At 37.8% G+C, this 20871-nt stretch overlaps 1 protein-coding gene across 1 annotated transcript in view; it reads right to left on the bottom strand.

Annotated features, from left to right (window-relative positions):
• ERLIN1 (ER lipid raft associated 1) overlaps nucleotides 1-20871 on the bottom strand; it is a 34784-nt gene that overhangs the window by 9039 nt on the left and 4874 nt on the right. The window contains exons 3-8 of the mRNA XM_084244589.1: nucleotides 20057-20103; nucleotides 18253-18314; nucleotides 13172-13297; nucleotides 11500-11573; nucleotides 5089-5147; nucleotides 2244-2335 (exon numbers count right to left, since the gene is read on the bottom strand). Coding sequence (XP_084100715.1) covers nucleotides 2244-2335; nucleotides 5089-5147; nucleotides 11500-11573; nucleotides 13172-13297; nucleotides 18253-18314; nucleotides 20057-20103 — 460 coding nt within the window. The remainder of the gene's footprint in view (nucleotides 1-2243; nucleotides 2336-5088; nucleotides 5148-11499; nucleotides 11574-13171; nucleotides 13298-18252; nucleotides 18315-20056; nucleotides 20104-20871) is intronic.

Raw genomic sequence — 20871 nt, 5'->3', positions numbered from 1 at the left:
CGCGGCAGGAGAGGTCTGCGAGGAGGGTCTGTGGGACCCTCGGCCAGCAGCTGGGGATGGAACCAGCACTGCAGAAGCTGTGGGCAGCTTTGTAGCCCAGTGCTCAACCGCTGCGCCACTGGGGAGGCCCTGTCCAAGATAATTTTAGGAATAGTTAGGAAAAGTTAAGAAAAATAGTTAAGGAGAAACTTGCTCTCCCAGATAGCAAGAATAACTGTAAAAGTTACAACAGCTAAAACATGGTCATACTGGAGAAAGACAGATGATGAAATTGAAATAAAATACAACCCTAATAACAGAACAATTCATATACAGGATCTTGTTATATAACAGATGATACATTACAAATAAGTAGAGGAAATAATGAACTACTTACTAAATAACCTAAGAGAACTTACTGAATAATCTAAGAGAAATGACTTGCCATTTGGAAAAAAAAACCTGAATTCCTTGTCACACTGAACACTAAATTCCAAAGGGATTCAAACCTAAATATGAAAAGCAAAACTTTATAACTTTTAGAATAAAATTATTACTTTAAGCTGGAAAAGAGATAGGAAGATAGGAAAAACACAAACCAGAAAGGAAAAGGCTGATGAATCTGATTACATAAAACTATACATCAGGAAGTTCACAGTTAACCACAGAGAGACAATATTTGCAAAGCATAAAACCGGGAAAGGATTAATGTCCAGAAGATATGAAGAACTCCTGTAAACCAATTCAAAAAGTCACCAAATAATGGGCTAAGGATATTAACAATTACACAAAGAAAGGGAAATAATTAATACTCAATTTTACTAGTAATCAATAAATTTTTAAAAGTCTGATAATTTCAAGGTTGAGGACAATATGCAGAAATGGGAATTCAATATGGCAGCACAGAAACTGGAATTCAAACAAATAGAAAAATCACTGTGGAAAGCAATTTGGCAATGTTGTAAACTTGAAGATGAGTATACCAATCAATCTACTTGAAGATATGTATTCTAGAGTAGTACTTTTCAAACCACCTGTGAAAAAATATTCTTCTTTCCTTTTTTTTTTGTATTTTAATCTAGTAGGAACCAATACTTTATGAAACATAACAAAAAAATGAATTACTAGGATACAAATTTAAAAACATACAAATATAAACTGGCTTTTTATTAGATTCAAAAAACATAAAATTACTGCATTAAAATGCTATAAGGACTTCTAAATACTCATTCTCAATTTCTGTACTCATCTCATTGTAGATCAGAACAAAAATGTTGTTGATGGGACATCAACCCACACCACAGGTTGGGCAGCACTACTCCGGAAAACTCTTGCATAAAAGGAAACAGGGAAAAGGGTAGCTCAGGGTCACTGCTTGTAATAAGGAAAAACTAGAGACTAACAAAATCTTCACATCAGAATGAATTGGGGTTCACTCAGAATGAAATACACAACAGTTAAAAATGAACTAGTTCTGTATGTATCAATATTAGTAAGGCTCAAACTAATGTTATTACGTAAGAAAAAAGGGCAGGTGGTGAAATTAAAGGTAGGGCTTGATACTATTTTTGTAGTTTAAAACAACTTTATGATGTGTTATTGTTCCATACTACTGTAGTAGCCACAGAAGATACATTAACTTCAGAATAGAAGCTATCTGAGAAGAAAGGTGAAAGTAGTAAGACCAATAAGGGCACAACGGAAGTTTCAAACAGATATATAAATTTTTTCTTAAAAGAAAGTATGATATGAAGGAACTATAGCAAAATGTTAAGGCTTCGTTAGAGAGTCTAAGATGGCAATTTAATATCATAGTATCCGAGGGTGTTAGAGAAGTCACTGTAATTCAAAATGAGCTGTAATACTGCTGTATTTTTTTTCAGAAGGCAGTATCTATCCAGATAAAACTAGATGCATGTTAACAGCAAGGAGGTATACAATGATTCTGAGCTTTAGCCAAAACACTTTCCTATTCTTACTGTATATAAACAATAACCCTACTCGAACGCTGCCCAAAAACCTTATCCACTCTTCCTGTCTTCAAAAAGACAATTGTGCCAGCCAATAACATGGTAGAGACCTCACTTACTTTTACAAGGCTTTTATGACATCTGATTGTACCAAGAAGTTTCCAGAATTCTTCCACTCTATGATGCAATCATATTTGAGTCCCATTTAACATCCAACATGAGAATGAGAGTACAGAACAAACTCATAATGCATGTACTTAAAAGACATCCATTTCAGAAAAGAAATCCAAGTACCTATAACAGCTTTTTTCCTCTCTGTCTCAGCTTCTTTCTCCACAACCTTTTGTTTTTGTGCAGCTATAAGAAGTTTTGTCTTCTCAGCCTCCCTACGGAATAAAATATTATAAAAATTAGAAATGATTCTCTAATGTATAATCACAATCATCACTCTATAATGGTTCAGAGAATCATTTTCAACAAGACTTTCTGATCCATTACAGTGAGAAACAGATGACTTACCCTATTTTGACTGTAATGAATCAGAAGTGAAAGGTTAAATTATTTGCTCAAAGTCACCCGGAAATAGGAATCAAATTTTGCACATTTGAACTTTAGACTATTTCTTCTAATTTCATCATGCAAAGGCCTGACCTGGGAAGCACCTGGAATATATACATGATTCCTTTGCTGGCAGATTTCCTATGCGAGCCCACATAGCAGCACTGTGCCAGTAAGCGAAGGGCATCTATCTCTGGGCAGTTGCTATTTCTCAGGTACATGGTTTGGCAAGGATGGAACTGGATTTCAGACTCTCCTAAGATGGTCACCCTTGTGCAGTGGTGCTATTTGTTGGACAAAAGATGTAACTAGGTGGCAGTCATTAGGTTGTAAACTTGACTCAATGTAAGGAAGAACTTTCTAAGGATTTGAGCTTTCTAATAATGGAAATGACTGTCCTATCACTGAGTATGTACAAGTAGTGCCTGGGTGACCATATGGCAGAAATACTATAAAAAAAGGACTATTAGGTGGGAGGTTAGATAATCCCAATGTGGCTTTTAATTTTGGAATTCCAATAGTCTACACAAATTAGGAAAGATACAGAATCTGAGAAGTGACTCCAATAGTTTCTCCAAAACAATGCTCTGTCCCCACAGGGAAAAGCTTCCCCCTTTTCTCATGTTAACATATTCTCCAGTGATAAAGATATAAAATGACACTTCTGTCTGGATACTATGGGTTATATGAGGGTAGAGGATACACAGTATTTATCTTCTTTTTTTTTTTTTTAAAGATTTATTTACTTATGCATACAAGAGCTGAGGGCAGAGATGTGTGGGTTGAGAGGATCCACCAAAGACAGAGTGGGGAACAGAACAGGCAGACTGACTGAAATACACTGCTGAGGGGAACAGCGGACAAGACAGGAGAGGTCTGCCTCGCCATGTGGGTTTCTCCCTGGCCGGCCGGGGATAGAACTTGTGCTGCAGAGGTTGTGGACTGCTGCATAGTGCGGTGCTTAACCCCTGTGCCACCAGGGAGGCCCACAGTATTCATCTTTCCATCACCAGAGACTATCATATTTAAAGCCGGGCACTTCATGTTTTAGATTCTTAAATGCATTTCTCTTATTCCATTGATGTTAAAGACATGGTATGTTTTAGAAGTTTAAAAAGAGAGTTCCTTTCCTGCAATGAAAAAATATAAAACTCTGCGTAACAAAAGATACAGACAAGGAACAAAAAGGACTCCAGAGTATATCACTCCATAAGGAAGTATTATTATTCCTTCATGAACCTCCAGTATTTATACATTTATTGCATCCTTGACTTTTGCAAAGTTATTTTTTCAGAATGATTTTATATTGTCCCCCTTAACATATCAAATTTCCTAAAGAATTTTGTTTCATCTTTTTTAGTACTGTAATAAGAGGGTAATACTGCCATTTAAATCACAATACAGAATACTGAGGGAAGAACACCAGGTCAAAAAGGTAAGCTCCAGCCCCTTTCAGAATGTGAAATCCAGCACTCCCCTCTCCTGCTCCCCACAGACTTTCATCCCCACCATGGCTGAACTAATCCAGAAGCTGTTATAAGGAGAAGTGGAGAAATATCAACAGCTATGAAAGGATTTGAGTCAGGGTGGTAGAAGCTCAAGGCACAGCTAATAGAAAATATCATGAAAAAGGAACCATTCCTGCTGGAGGGCTCCGACATGGTTTTTAAACTTCTGGGTCCCATGCTGGTCAAACAGGACCTGGGGGCGGGGGGGGGGGGTGTTTGGGCCACGGAGGCGCTGGACTTTTCACAGCTGAAATTAAGATACGAATCCCAGTTTTGAGACCGTAAGCAACAGTCAGAACAGATGAAGACCCATGCTCAGATCCAGCAGGAGTTCCAGAGGGCCCAGGCAATGATGACAGGGGCATGGTGCGGGGGAGGGGCTGGAGGGGAGGGAATGAGGAAGCACTAGGGTCTATGCTGTAGCTAATAACATGTGAAAATACCAAAAATAAAAATAAATCACAATACATATTCTCCTGAAGGGATACTCTAAAACTTAGAAACTAATGTTATGCAAGCAAGTTCTTCCCAGTCAGCCCTGCACACCTAAAAGAGAAGACTACCAGGAGTCAACTCAGGCAAGGCTTTCCCACAGGCAAATTAGAAGATCCAGATCTAGTAATTTTAGAAACACAATCACATACAATAGAAATCCCAACTTTTTACCAATGATGGGTGTCTAACTCTTGCTATTATAAAACAGTAATAAAATACAGGTACTCTCTTCAACCTTAACAGCTAGGACTCTCTCTCACCTCTATTAATATTTAATTTAAGGTACTATTCACATCTAAACGCTAGCCCATATGGCTACCAGCAACAGTCCCACAGCAACTGTATCCTTAGCCACTGCAACTGCTCCTGAGATGTTCACATGTAAAGAGAAAACTGCTAAGAGTCTAGTGGGAATTAAGACACAAGAATAGGCAATATCACTAGAATAGAAATAAAGAGACTAGACATATACCCCACCTTAGAGTGTGGTATCTCACACATAAATTTCCTCTAACCTGGTATATTAATATGTACACAACCCTAAATAAAAATATTGAGATCCCATGCAGATTACTCACATTAACTCAAAATTTCTTCTTATGGCTTCTGGGATTTTGGGTTTTGTTACACGCACAGCCTAAAAAATAAAAGTAAAAAAGCCAAAGTACATTTGAAAAAGAAAATTTGAAACTAATTCTATAGAAGACCTCAAAAGAAACTAAGACAACTATGACATAGCTGTCTATCGAACATATGGAGATCCCACTAGAAAATCTACTATTTGTGTCACCACAGCAAAAATCAAAGACAAGCTGCTTCTTGTTTTCTTAAAAAAAAAAAAAAAAAAAAAGGAGGCTGGCTATGGGAAAAATTACCCACTGAGGCACTAAATTCAGTAAACTCCTTCAGGGTAAAGGATCTTCTTTAAAAGATCAGTCTCAATACTACCGTCAGATTTCTAGGATTTGTTGTTTCGCTTCTCTGTATTTCACATCCAATATTTGTCTTTCTCCTTCTATTTGCCAAGCATAGTCCCATTCAGTTCCATCCATTTTTCATAACTGACAAGATTTCATCTTTTTTTTAATGTCTGAGTAGTATTTCATTGTATATATATATATATATATATATATATATATATATATATATATGCCACATCTTCCTAATCTACTCATCTATCATTGGGCACTTAGGTTGTTTCTGTAACTTGGCTATGGAAAAAAAAAACAATAAATGGTATTGTAATGAACAGAAGGAGTGTATATATCCCTTCAAATTAGTATCTTTACATTCTGTGAATAGAAACTTAAGAGTGAAATTGCTGGGTCATGCAGTAGCTCTGTTTTTAATTAAGTTTGGGAAACCTTCATACTTTGCCATAGGGGCTAGATCCATCTACATTCCCATCAACTATGTAAGAGGGCTCCTTTTTCTTCATATGCTTGTCAAGATTTGCTGTTTCTGGTCTTTTTGATATGAGCTATTTTCATAGGTGTGATATGGTATTTCATAGTTTTGATTTGCGTTTCCCTGATAAGTGATGATGAACATTCCTTCATGAGCCTGATGGACATGTATGTCTTCTTTGGAGAAATGTCTGTTTAGCTTTTCTGCCCCCCCCCCCTTTTTTTTTGGTGGGATCCTCACCGGTGGCCGGGGATCGAACCGGCGCTGCAGAGGCTGCAGGCAGCCTTGCAACTCAGCACTAACCGCTGCGCCATCAGGGGAGGCCCTCTGCCCATTTTTTGATTAAATTTTTTGTTTTCTCTCTGTTGAGCTGTATGAGTTCTTTGTAGATTTAGGATTAGTCCCTTGCCAAATGTATGACAGGCAAATTATTTTCTCTCTTTCCGTAGAGTATCTTTTTGTTTTAATGATAGTTTATTCCAGAAGCTTTTTAATTTTATTTATCCTATTTGTTTATTTTTGCTTTTGTTTCCTTTGGTGTTGAAGTTCCCAAAGACATTCCTAAAGCCTACGTAATGCAATATTTTGCCAAAGTTTTCTAAGAATTTTGAAATCGTTTCAAGTCTTATATGCAAGCCTTTAATTCATTTTGAGTTAATTTTTGTATATGGTGTAAGACAGCAGCCTCGTTTCTATTGCATGTGGCTGTCCTGTTTTCCCAATGCCATTTGTTAAAGAGACTTTCCCTTCTCCATTGGATTACTTAGTTCCTTTGTCATAAAATAACTGTTCACACAACTGTGGGTTTATTTCTGGTCTCTCAATTCTATACCATGGAGCTGTATATCTATTTTTATTCTGATACCATACTATTTTGATTATTGTAGATTTGTAGTATAGTTTAAAGTCTAGGAGTGTGATATCCCCATACTTTTTTGTCAAGACTGCTTTGGTTATTCAGAGTCTTTTGTGGTTTCACACAATTTCAAGCAATGTTTGTTCTTTTTCTTTGCCACTGAATGCCATTGAAACCTTGATAGGAATTGCAAATCTGGGTAAATTTAAAAGATCCTTCTTGCTCACTCTCCACTTTGGTGGAGGTTGCATAAAGATAGAATCCCTTGGGGAAGGCAGGTCTGGGTCTTCAGGTCCTTGTGTTCCCACCCAGAAGTTTGCTACAGACCCCTCTAAAAATCAAGTGGGCTTGGATTTGGATACTCTCAATAAGAATGGCTAAAGACTAGCAGGACCATAAAGAGATATAATTTCAGGATATTAACTACATCTTAGTTTCACTTATTTCCCAACCTGGAACTCTTGGATCCTGTAAGTCCTGGATATCCAATAGATAATGACGGCATTTTTCTTTTATGCATGAAGGGGAATGTTCTTCAAATTAAAAGTGGAAACTGACTTTTCTCCCCAGAAATAGTTTATAGAATCAGTTTGCAAAAAAGTAGGAGGTAGCAAGGGGAAGAGAAAAATATTTTCTTCTATTATTCTTAGATTTTCGCTACACTGTAAACTCTTGAAAACAGGATGACTTCCTCATCCCTAATAGATATTTAAAATTAACTCTAGATTTTTTCCAATCTCTGGAAAATGGTAACCAATTTAATGGCTTAATCTCACTAGTAATCAAAGAACTGCACATTAAAATAAAATTGAGATAACCAGTTGACGGCCATCTGAAAATGAAAACAAAACTAAAAAGTCTGATTCTTTACATGTTGCTGAGTTTGGAGCAATGGGCTCTAATCTTTGCTGGTGACAGTGAAATAATCTAACATTGAATAAATCTTATTTAGCTGAAGATGCTTACATACTAACTCAGTCTCTGGGTATTACAGTCTATAGGAATTCTTGGTGTATTATATACAAGGAGACAAGTACAGAAAGTTCATTGCAGTATTATTTTAAATTTTATAAACCTGGAATGCATGTCTATTAGACGAATGGATAAATTGTGGTGTATGTGTAGTATATGTCTGTTAAAATGAATTAATATAAGGTATATATGTTTATTACATATCAAAAAAATAGCCAAGTGATATGTGCTGTGTGATATGATTTAGTTGTTTTCAAATGTGCAAAACAAGATGGACGTATACTATACTAAAAGTGTAAAAGCATGCGTAAGAATGAAAAACATCAAAATTTCACTTATTTTCTCCTGGAAAAGTAGGAGGAAAATGGCATTGACGTGCATATACAAATATACACTCAAATGTATCTGTAAGGTGTTACCTCATTTAAAAAAAAAGTGGGGGAAAAAAGATCCTTCTTGCTGTTATTCAGAAAAAGATGTGGGCAAGAGTGAAAGTGAAAGTGGGGAAATAAAACAGGAGACGACTGCAAAAGGCAGGCAAGAAATTATAGCTTGGCTTTAAGAGGTGGTAATGAAGACAGAGGTGTAAATAGTTTTAAATGGAATCTGGTAGTAAAATCAGGATATGGGAACTGATTAGATGTTATGGGTAAAGGATTGTCAAAGATGCCCTCTCATTGTTTTAGATTAGCCTGAGTGGAAGAGACACCATTTATTGACAGGAAGGAAAAAAACAGGAGAAAAAACAGGAGAAGTAGATTGGACAGAAAAGACCAAAGGCTCAACAATTATTATAACACCCCAAACCATAAAATATATAGAAGAAAATATAGGTAAAACAATACAAAGCATACATCTCAGTAATATATGGGGTGAGGGAGGGAAAGACCAGAGTATAAATAATCAGTAACAACTGTTGCTACTGAATTGGGAGGGGAGGGAATGGAAACCCTACCTCACAACTGATATTAAAACAGATTCAGATGAACTAAAGATTTAAATTTAAAATTACAACTGTGTAAGGATAGAAAAACTTGTAATTTCTAATTTTATTTACATTCCTATATTGGTAAAAGGTTCATAAAGCATGCTAGTACAGCTAAATACTATAAAGAAAAAAATACTGAAACTACTGTGTAAGAGTTGAAAACTTACAAACTAATTGTCAGGGGAAAGAAACAGTTAAATGACAAAGAAAAAACTAGCAGAAAATGTTTCCTAAGCATTAAAAAAAAAGAGGTGCAATAACATACTTGTTAAAAAATGATAAAAACAGATGAACAACTAAAAAGTTAGCAAAAACCCCAAAACAATTCACATATAAAATACAAATGGCCAATAAATACAGGAGGACATTCAATCTCAATAACTAACATAAAATCTTGATTTTCTCCAAAAGGATTAAAAGAACATGCATGCATCTGCTAACTATTTGAGTACAATCACACGTGTGTACAAAACTATAGCTCACCAATACTGCCAATGCTGAGTATAAGCTAAAATTTTCCGAAAAGCAATTTGGCATGCATCAAAAAGCCCCCAAAAGTAAGTATGTATGTATGTGTATATATATATATATATATATATATATATATATATATATATACACACACACACCTTGACTCATCAACCCAACATTTAAGAATTTATCCTAAGGGAAGGATTTTAAAGGCTGCATAAGCTTGGTCATTGCAATTTACATGTAACAGTGAAAATTTAGAAACTACAGAGGTTAGTTCAATAAAACCATTAAATGAGATGATACAGCAAATCTTTATCTTTGACTTGGAAAGATGCTCATATATTCAGCTTGTGAAAAACATGTATGTTGTGATTCTGCTTTAGTTTCTCATTATTTATACCCCTAAACATACGATCCTCTACACTGAGTCTAGAAACACACAACAAACTTTGTTATCTTTCCATGAATTTCACTGTTACTCATCTTCCTAATATCTAATTTTTTTGCAATATACATAATGTGTGATTATAAAAATATTCGGTATAAAGTACTATTATAAATCAGTAAGAAAAAAGAAAACAATCCAACAGTTAAAATGAAGAAAGAAAATGAATAGGTAATTGACAAGAGTACAAATGGCCAATAAAAATATTAAAAGATAATCTCCTTCACTAAGGAAATACAATCGAAGAGAGATATAACATAGCCTATACACTGGGCAAATAGCAGTATGTCTGATTGCTTCAAATACTGATAAGTTTGTGGGAAAACAACTCTTCACATATAGTGTTGGTAAAAATGTGGAATTTTACAGCCTCTTGGAAGATAATTCACACATACAAGATGTGTGAGGAATGTTCACTACACTGCTGTTCACTAAAATTAAAGGAAACAGGGAAATGGTTAGGTAATATAAAGCAAGGAATTCTAGGCGGCTGTTAAGATGGCCTCCAAGTAACAATATATAAGAATCTGTGACATTTACATTCACTATCTTTAAAGTTACTCCAACCACAACTAAATGGAAAACTGAGATTTTACAAATGTCCAAGAGGATGGACATTTCAAATGATCCCTTAACTCTGGCAGCTCACTCCCAGGCTATCAGTGAGAGATAACGGTACAGCATCAATCACTACTGGGAAAACTTGCCATCTTTCCAGTCTTGTATGAGATCAAGTATGGTCACTCACAATGAATGCACACTCACAGGAGGAGTGCAAAACCTGAGACACATGACACCAAAGCAGCTGCATCTTTGGCTATAGTAATGTTCATCACAATCAACTGATCTATTAACTTTGAGAGAGGACACTAGCGAATCACACTACCATTTCTCAGGTAATCCAGAGCCAGAGTTAGGCTTCCAAATGTCACTGAACATGACCACAGTAAAAAAACGCATTTTATATTGATAACACATATAAACACCTACCCCACACTCTTAATTCAAAGAAAAAAGTTTCACGGAGTAATACTTAAAACTTACTACATGCCATAAGCTGGTTTCCTTTCTTATTTAACTCCATTTTATGTAAAATGCTGGTTGCAACCCATGGAAATTGATTTTAGAACCCATTAATGGATTTCAATCTAGTTTGAAAATAAACTGACCTCCCCCCTGCCAAAAAAAGCACATAGTCTCCCACTATTCTATCTCCCAGTACCACCATCATCACTACCACCACCAAGTTCATCTGCTATCTGCTACCTTGCCTTTTCTCAAGCCATCCTCTCATCCACTGGAAATACTTTCTTTACTCCTATCCCCCATATAAAATCCTAAAAATTCTTCCAGATCCACCTAAAATTCCAACTCAATCAGTTGTCTCCTGGCAGACTCTCTGGAGATGTATTCTCCTAAACTCTTAACCACACTCACTTCATCTGTTAATTACTACTTTGAGACATCTATACTGTCTAGAATTATTGTTCAATTCAATACATGAAATCCTTTCTCTAAATCCCAGTGAGGGCAAGGATCACCCTTACACTGATTTATAACCATTACCGTAGCTTAAGAATGCCTCACACATAGACAGTATGGACTTCCATTCCTTGTAAAAGCCTCAGCTGATGTGCATCTCTTTCCAAGAGTTTAAGAAAATGCCACCCATGCTAAACTGCAAGAGAACTTTATTTTGGCAGAGAACTAAAGTCAGACTTAGAAAGGAATCACATAAATCACCCCAGCACCGCCATTAAATAATTGCTGAATAAACAGTTCAATGAAAGGACTATTGAATTCAAAGTTCTCAAAATCCCCAAGAACCTCCCTAGGAAAGGACTTACCTGTATAGTGAGGCCTGGGGCCATGACGTTTAAATCTTTCTGCAGAGCTTGCTTCAGGTTTTCATCTATTTGATCTGTTTTTGAAGCCAAGAACAACAGCTCTCATGATACTCAATGTTTAATTTTTATACAGTGCATTAACACTGGAACAAAACTAATCATTACTAGACCTAAATGTTTTCACAGTTCTATTCTTTTATAGTTTAAACCACCTCACATATATCTGAGGAGAGAGACATATTTATATATATTTTATATGTATTTAGTTTTCTTTTTGTATGCAAGAAAGTGAAGAATTATCTAACAAAGAAATTTAGGAAGAAAGATGACAAGCAGCAAGTTTAAGTTTATCTAATAAGTGATGAATCTAGATCTCTAATATCTAAATTCAACACTTTTACCTAATATGCCCTGATTCTTAAAAGAAAAAATCCCACCATCAATCTTTACCCAACCTCCCAAATAACTAAATTTCATTTCCATGGGCTTTAGTCTATTATTTTGGATGTAAAAGGAGAAAAAAGCTCACAGGAATGTCTTTGAAGCAAACAAAAATGGACAATAGCAATAATCTCCTCACTTGGCTTTGGAATGCATACATTTTTTATTTACCTCAATAGCACTTTCACATTATTAAAATGACTGCTAATGTGACAAATCAGGACAGATAAGTTTCCTCATACAACAGCCTAGTAGTTGTCAATCATTAAACAGGAATCATCTGGTTGATTTCTAAATGGATTAACTATCTCTATAGAAGTTCACTAAGAATTCTAGGAGGGAGAAGTGAGTAACCAACACCAAGAACCCCATACAGGGTTACAGTTTTCGCTATTACAAATGAAAATAACTTGTGCACAAGAAAGCTCACAACTGCTATCCTTGGAAAGGCTGTTACCTGGAAGGTTGGATTTTAAGAGGGTTTCCACTATCCCCAGAACTGATTAGGAATGACTCACTGTGCCTTAACTGTTTATACAATGTGGTTTATGCTGAATAGCTGCTTCCCTTTAGGAGTCTGGCTTTATACTAGGCAGAGGGTGTCTCCACGATCAGCACCCAATGAAAACTCTCGTCCCTGAGTTTCTAATGAGTTTCCCTACTATAAAACTTTCACAGGTGTTGTCACAATTGTGACTCCCACTGGGAGAAGATTCTAGGAAGCTTATGCTTGGCTTTTGCCAAACTTCACCTATGTACCTTTTCCTTTTGCTGAGTTTGCTTTGTATCCTCTTGTGTATACATCTTAGCTGTGAGTATGACTATACTGAGTCCTGTTGGTCCTCCTAGTGAATATAGGGGTGAGTCTTGGGATGCCTCACGACAGAAACTTCTAAATTTTCCAAATAATCTATTAAAATAGCAATAAAGGTAATTTTCAGTAAGTTATCATAGTAAAAAAACCTTATAATTTGTAAGGAAGTTTTGGCAATCATTACCAAATCATGTTATACATTTTAAAAGATGGTTATAATCCTTAAAATAGCTTACCTGTATACTTTCTTAATTTAAATATATGAAATCTTAAAGAATATTTTAAAGGCAACTGCTTTATTGTAAATTCAGAAGAATGCTCAAATAACACAGTGTTTACTAACATCACTACAGCATCCATAAACAAGTTGGTCAAGATTTCCATTGGTTAGTCAAATGTTTAAAACAAAACACTTACCAAACAATTCAATGTAAACTTCTTGAAGTGTGTGGGCACTGCAAAACTGGTTCAGTTCATGGTGGATTTTATTGAAGATTAAGGTCTTGTCATAATCTGCAGTGTAGTTCCTCACAATATCAAACACTGAAGAAAAGTTTAGAGTTTACTGCACTGTAACTGTTTAGAGTATAATTCACGTTTGCTTTACACAACACTAGCCCAGCATCTTCTAATTCAGCCCAAGTAAAAGTCAGTGATATATACCTGAGGGAAAGTGTCAATAAAATAGTAAAAACATGAAACACAACTCACAAACTTCGATGTGTTCCTTGTTCTCAGTTTTCCAGATACTACTGTATTTGCAATACTAATGGGCAAGGTTCAAAGTCCACTCTTAGGAAAGTATAAGAAACTAACAAAGTTTTCCAGCAATGGCATGATACAATCAGATTTGCACTGTGGCAGTAGTGTGAAGATGAATAAGCAAGGCATAGGGAACAAAGTCAGGGCAAGGGTAAGCCAATCACTATAAGCAAAAGTTTAGCTAAAAGGTAACTGAGGAAGAGTGGGAATAAAGTAAGGAAGCAGGTGCATAAGATCACTTTCAAAAAGGTAGTTTTTAAAGGTGGTTAACAAAAAAAAAAAGGCCAAAGGCTTTATGTTAGGCAATTTACATACATTAGCACTTAATTCTTACAAACTGTCTCCTAATTTTGCAAATAAGGAAACAAAGAAAAAGAGTATTTTACAAATATGCCAAAAGGCACCTGTTAGACCAGGTAGAACCTGTGCTCTATGTATTAAATGTGCTGCTTTCTCCCTTTAGACCCAAGGATTTGCTCCACTGATTTTCCTGTGAAGACACAACTGGACTGCAGATCACAAACAAGGTAGGCCATCACTAAATACTTGCTGACTCATTTGTTTGGTGATTTGCAAATAAACTGGTTATCCAATAGTTTTCTATTCCTCTCTGGTAAGAAAACAAGCAGTCACTCCTCTTCTATTTTTCTAGGCATAACCCATCCCACTAATTTGTGACCAGGGAAACAAGGAAAACAATCACTGAAAATTTAACCTCAAATCTACTTGACAATAAAACTCCTGCTTTGTGCTCTGAAATCCTTTGGCTAATTGTGCCTATACCATGCTGAATTTTAGCATGCCCTTACATTCATACATATATACATATATATTGTAGGGTAAAGAAAATGTCAGGCTTTTCTGCCCTCCCGCCATCAGGATAGATGATGGATCCTTGCGGTCCTGAATGCATGCCTGATGGCGGGCACCTGGAATAGGGTTTGGACATAGGTAGATGGGATTCACCTGGGCTGAGACTGTGCTTTTTAAGGCCGGCGTCACAGGGACGCCACCAGAAGCTAAAAGAAGAAGCTGAGAAAGGAGCAGCAGAAGCCAAGAGAGAAACAGAGAGAACACTGGAGAGCCCATATAGAGTGAAGATAAGCTGGGGGCTGGGAGGACTGCCAGCCTCCCAGCACCCCTGCCTGCCATATGCCCGGTGAACCCCAATAAAAACCTGCAAAACCACTGAGGACTCCGATTCCTCCTTTACCCGGTCTGCATGGGATCCTAGAAAACCTGCTCAGGGGTCAGTTCTGCCCTTACAATTGGCGTAGTTGGCAGGATGATCCATGCAGATGGGTATGGAGCCCTCTGAAGACCTGGAGAGACTAAGGAGTAACAAACTGTTTCCCTGTAACGACGCTGGAGGCGTCATGGCAGCACAGGAGATGGATGAGGTCCAGGAGCTGCAGGATGAGACCTCGTGTGGAGGAGTTGCCCGAGAGGACCAGCCAAGGACCCCCGAGGCAGCAAGAATCATCGGCGAAGAGAGGACCACAATTCGGAGCTCGCCAGTGCTGATTCAGGGAGAGGCCAACGAATTTGGCCTAATGGACTTGGACTGATGGATTGGACTGACAATCCCGCCAGAAGGTGGAGGACCTTGGCAGGTTATGTCTTTTGGGAATCTGGGGGTGGCCAGTGGGCCTTGATGGCCAAAAGCAGTCTGTGTATGACCAGCAGCTAGGCGGAGGAGAAAAGCCAACTGAGAAGGCAAAAGCTGGTGCTGATGCTAAGTTGAGAAGCCCTGAGTGGCTGTTAAGCAGCCTGAGTATGCTGAAAGCCAGTGAGTCTCGTAAAATCACCTGTGGGTGATACCCTGCTCGTTGTTGAGTGAAGGTGAAGAGCTGAGGAACCTGCCCTTGGGGGACGGGTGGGGAACGTGGCTTAGGTGGAGCCCAAGCCAAATGTACAGTTTGGATCCCCAATCCATGTGCTTGTGCAGTGGGTTGGCCTGAGTGCAGAGGTCTGCGAGTCGCATTGGTGGCTATGAAGGCCGAATGTTGGAGCGACTGCAGACAGAAACCCTGAGGGTTGGCGATTACCCCAACAGAATAGAATCGCCAATCCCAGAGTGAATGCATCCTGGGGGTGGATGCGGCGTGTGGCTTGTAGCTGAGACTACAGCCAGAGAAGGTCAGGAAGCCTGACGGCTCCTGGCGTGTTACAGTAGATGCCGTCAGTGATTCCCCTCCCTTGTATAAGCAGTGCCTTTGGCAGCAGATTTGGTGGCTCATCCGCTGGTACCAATAATTGTCTTTTGCACTAGGTTGGGGCCCTGCCTGGACTTACTTGTGTTCCTTTGTATTTTGTTGTTATATTGTGATGTATTTGCTTTTGTGGGCCATGGCTGCATTGTTTATGTTTGCTAAGAAAATTGTATATATGAAGACTATATGGCAGAAAACCCTGAGGGGGTGGACTGTAGGGTAAAGAAAATGTCAGGCTTTTCTGCCCTCCCGCCATCAGGATAGATGATGGATCCTTGCGGTCCTGAATGCATGCTTGATGGCGGGCACCTGGAATAGGGTGTGGGCATAGGTAGATGGGATTCACCTGGGCTGAGACTGTGCTTTTAAGGGCGGCGCCACAGGGACGCCAGCAGAAGCCAAAAGAAGAAGCCAAGAAAGGAACAGCAGAAGCTGAGATAGAAGCAGAGAGAAGACCGGAGAGCCCAGATAGAGTGAAGATAAGCTGGGGGCTGGGAAGGCTGGGAGGACTGCCAGCCTCCCAGCCCCTCAGCACCCGTGCCTGCCGTATGCCTGGTGAACCCCAATAAAAACCTGCAAAACCACTGAGGACTCCGATTCCTCCTTTACCCGGTCTGCATGGGATCCTAGAAAACCTGCTTAGTGGTCAGTCCTGCCCTTACATATATGTACTTTATTTTCTAGATTGTATCATGTCTTCTCAAGTAAAATAAAAAAAAATCCCTAAGGACAAAGGCCCTAACTTTACCTTTTTTAAATTCCTCTTGCCAAACAAAGTATCCTGTACATGCTAACCATGACAATTTTAATAATAAAGATAAAATGGCAGATCTTTCTTTCCACTCAAAGTAGGATCTCATGAAGACCCATGTTCATAACAGCATTACTAGGACATGGAAGGAGCACAAGTGGTGGATTACTGGCTAAACAAAATGGAAAATGCTGATAGTTCTTTATTCCCTTCAACATAATGATACTTCCCTTAGTATGGAATTCAAAGTTTGCCCATAAGTATTGCAAACCCAGTATTATCTGAATGGATAAACAAACAAATAAATAAATCATACATACATACATATATGTACAAACACACACAATGGAATATTATTCAGACTTAAAAAGAAAATTCTAGGGCCTCCCCTGATGGTGCAGGTGGTTGAGCGCTGCACTGTGAAGCTGTCCACAGCCTCTGCAGCGCCGGTTCGATCCCAGCCGGCTGGCGAGGGTCCCACATGGCGCAGCAGACCTCTCCTGCCTCACCCGCTGCTCCCCTCACAGCAGTGTATTTTGTCAGTCTACCTGTTCTGTTCCCCGTTGTCTCTGGTGAATCCTCTCACCCTCCCGCGCATCTGGCCTGTACCCCAGTTCTTGCATAAAATAAATAAATAAATCTTTTTAAAAAAAAAGGAAAGAAAATTCTAACATATGCCATAAATACATCTTAGGACTACTATATGCTAAGTAAATTAAGCTAATCATAGAAAGATGCTTATATCAGGTAACAGAAGTATTCAGAATCACAAGAGACTGAAAGCAGATTGGCAGCTGCCAGGTATTGGCGGGGGGTTGGGAATAAGAAGTTATTTTTAATGGGTATAGAGTTCTAAGAAAAAAGAGTCATGGAGATGAATATTGGTGATGGTTTTACAACAATGTAAATGTATTTAAAACCACTAAGCTGAAAACTTAAAAATGGTTAAGAAGGTAAATTCCATAGTTTTATGCTTTTTGCCCCATAAAAAATGTGTGCAGGGGCCTCCCCTGGCGGCTCAGTGGTTGAACGCTGGGTTGCGAAGCTGCCTGCAGCCTCTGCAGTGCCGGTTTGATCCCCGGTCCCCGGAGGGGGTCCCACATGGCGCACAGACCTCTCCTGTCATGCCCACTGCTCCCCTCAGCAGTGTATTTCGTTGGTTTGCCTGTTCTGTTCCCCGCTCTGGCTCTTGTGAATTCTCTCACCCTCCCACGCTTCTGACTGTACCCAGTGCTTGTATAAATAAATAAATCATAAAAAAAAAAGTGTGGAAAAAAATTAAAGATTAAAAAAAGGGCAGATCTTCCTTTAAAACTTATAATTAAGTTTTTGATTTGAACTGTGGGTTTTCATCTTTTACCAAGAAAGTGTTTTCCAATTTGACTGCTTTGCAAGTTATAGCACATCTCAACTGGAAAAGTTTTCTATGGTCACAAGTCATAGGGTACAGGAATTGCCAGCAAATAAGGTAATTACCTCTCAGTGTGACTGAAAAAAAATACTCTTTCCCTTTCTAGAAATACTCAATTATCTACCTTCTTAGAACATTCAGTTCAGAGAAAATTTTAGAAAGTCAACTCTATCTAAAATTTGTGACCTACTTCTGCCCCCACTCCCTAGAAATGGAAAACATTCCAGTGATAATTCTTTTTAATTTATCAGAAATGAATGAGGTTATAAAAATTTAACATTATTCCTCTCCTTAGAAAACCTCTCAGTTACATATAAACTAATTATAACTATAAAAACAATAGAATAGATAGGAACTGTACCTGCAAAAGGAGCCAACATATTAACAACTTCTATTCGGTCAATATAGATCATGACCCCACCACTGAAAACAAGAAATAGAAAACATGTGAGCCAAATACAAACCTATTATAATCTCAGATTAATCCCACATTGCCAAACATATCCCACAAATAGAAATTCAGAAGTGAAATCTAAAGAAATATATATTGCTAAAAAAATGACCCCAATAATCACTACTCAGGTAACACTACACATACTTAGCTGGCATTTCTCATAACTAAAAGCTCACCTCTGTAACTGTTGTGATCAAGTCAGCTCACAAGAATACTAAACCTATAGCCAAGAGCAACTTAGCGCTTTGTCCTGATTACCTGAAGTCAACATTTAGGGGGCATACTTCTCAAACTTTTCCATCAAGGAACAAAGTAAAAAAAATTCCCCAAGAGATATGGAGACCAATGACAGGCTGAAACTCTTGGATTCCTGCTTTATCTTAATGATTGATCAAGAGTTTTAATCTACTTTTTAATCTGTCTTTATTCTAATATAAACAATATGAACAAAAGAAATTTCCCCTTAACCTTCAAGTAAAACTGACACTCCAGAAAGACGTGTCTTGGTAATCCATAGCTTCCCACACTTCATGGCCTACCAACACAGACCTTCAAATTGAACTGCAATTTAAAGATGAGCTTTTTGAGACTGAACAATTAAGCCTTCTACCAGTTTACAATGACCTTTTTTTCTGATTAAAAAAGGGCAATATAGGCTTACTAAAAGCAATGAGAAATATAAGACAGTATGAAGATGAAAATAAAATTTATCCAGAATCTCACCAGCTAATTTTGAGTCATCTCTAAAGAGAATCCATAAAAGAGAGTCACAGATAGGCCTATGAAGAACTTGATAAACATATATGTTAACTTAAAACAAAGGGGGGTTTTCTCCTTTTCAAAGGCATTTCTCTCCTTCCGCTGATTTTAAAGACACAACATTCTAGTTATTTATAATTGGGATACTTAAAAAAATAGTTTGAATTTCACACTGTTCTTTTGATACAATTCAATATACTAATTATACTCTGGAAATAATTTGGGTTTTACTTGCCTGTCTCTATGAACCTCTTTTAGGGCAATTTCAGTGAGGTCCTCTCCTCAGACTAGCAGTATTACCATCTCCTGAGAACTTGCCAGAATATGCCAGAAATGCAAATTCTCAGGCCTTTTTCTAGACTTATGAACAAACTCTAAACTAAACAGCATTCAGTAAGTACTACATATGACAAGCAGGTCAGCTGATTTTTCATTTTAACTGTCTTTTACTGAGCACCTACCCTAGATCAAGTGCTGAATTAAGCACTTTATATACATTAGTTCTAATCCTTATAGGAATTCTTCAAGGCAGGCCTTATTACCTGATTTTTACAAATGAGGAAACTAAGCTTAGAAAAGTCAGTAAGGCAAGTAAGTATAGGAGCAAGGGGCATATGGGAACTCTCTGTGCTTTCTGCTTAATTCAGTCATGAACCTAAAAAATAAAGTCTACTGAAAATAAAAGTCAATAAAGCATGCTATGGCAGTCCTGATAAATGAAGTTAAGTCTGCTGGCTCTATAATTCACTATTCCCTTCTCCTAATAGCACCCAATGGCTCCTAAGAAGGAAAGCTCCTTATTGGCAACAGGTCTTTGCTCAAAGGTCTTAGACCTGAGAAATTTCCCTGGATTATTATCATGTCGATTTAACAGATGTGATCATAGCTTTGTGAAAAGAAACTCCATCAGAACTAAATGAAAGTGAACTTGGTAAGCAGGAAGAAAGCTTACCTTGTTCCACAAGGCACATTTTTAACTTCATCAGTTTGTAGTGTTGTCTGGGGAGGAAAAAATATCTCATCAATATTCAGGACACATACTGTCAAAGTACTGGTCTCTGAGGAAAACCTCTAGAGAATGGCTGAGAGATAAGTACAGGAGAGTTCCATTACAATTTCAGTCCCCAAAGATTAGCTATCAAAGTAATCATTTCTTTCTGCATTCCATTGGACATAAAAAACTTAAGACAAAATATTTTATAGCTAGTGTTTGAATCAAGATGTACTAGGAAAGTTTCAATGTTCAATTTCCAAATCAGAGCCCCTTATTTGCTTGGAACTGGCCTTGAATTGCAAATTGCATGGCTTACCCACAAGGACAGAAGGGCTAAGACTTATGCTGTGAACTTTGATTCCACTGCTAATATTGCTATTTACACTGAGAGTAAGAAAATAACTATAATAGGCAAACAAGTAGCCTACAACTCAAAGGCCCTTGAACCTAACAACAACTTTTTTCCCTCTAAAGCTATAATCAGTATTTTAGTTCAGGTCCTAGTGACCTCTCAAAAGGTATATTCAGTTCCTTTTTAACAGAAGTCCCACCACCAGTCCTGCTTCCTCCTAATGAACCAACAATCTGGTATTTAATTACTATGCCCCCATCACACCTTTGCCAGGTCCAGAATGACTTTCTATTACATTCTAAGGCCTCCAATTGATGAACACCGAGTAAGTGTGCTCTGCACACAGTGCCTCTTATTAAGCACATAGCAACATACTTTATGGAATACAAAGGAAAGAGGAAGAATGATCCCTATTTCCTAA

Source organism: Talpa europaea (assembly GCF_964194135.1).
Source record: "Talpa europaea genome assembly, chromosome: 10".
Lineage (NCBI taxonomy): Eukaryota > Metazoa > Chordata > Mammalia > Eulipotyphla > Talpidae > Talpa > Talpa europaea.
The sequence above is the reverse complement of the archived record's forward strand: the minus strand, read 5'-3'. Positions and strand labels throughout refer to the sequence as shown.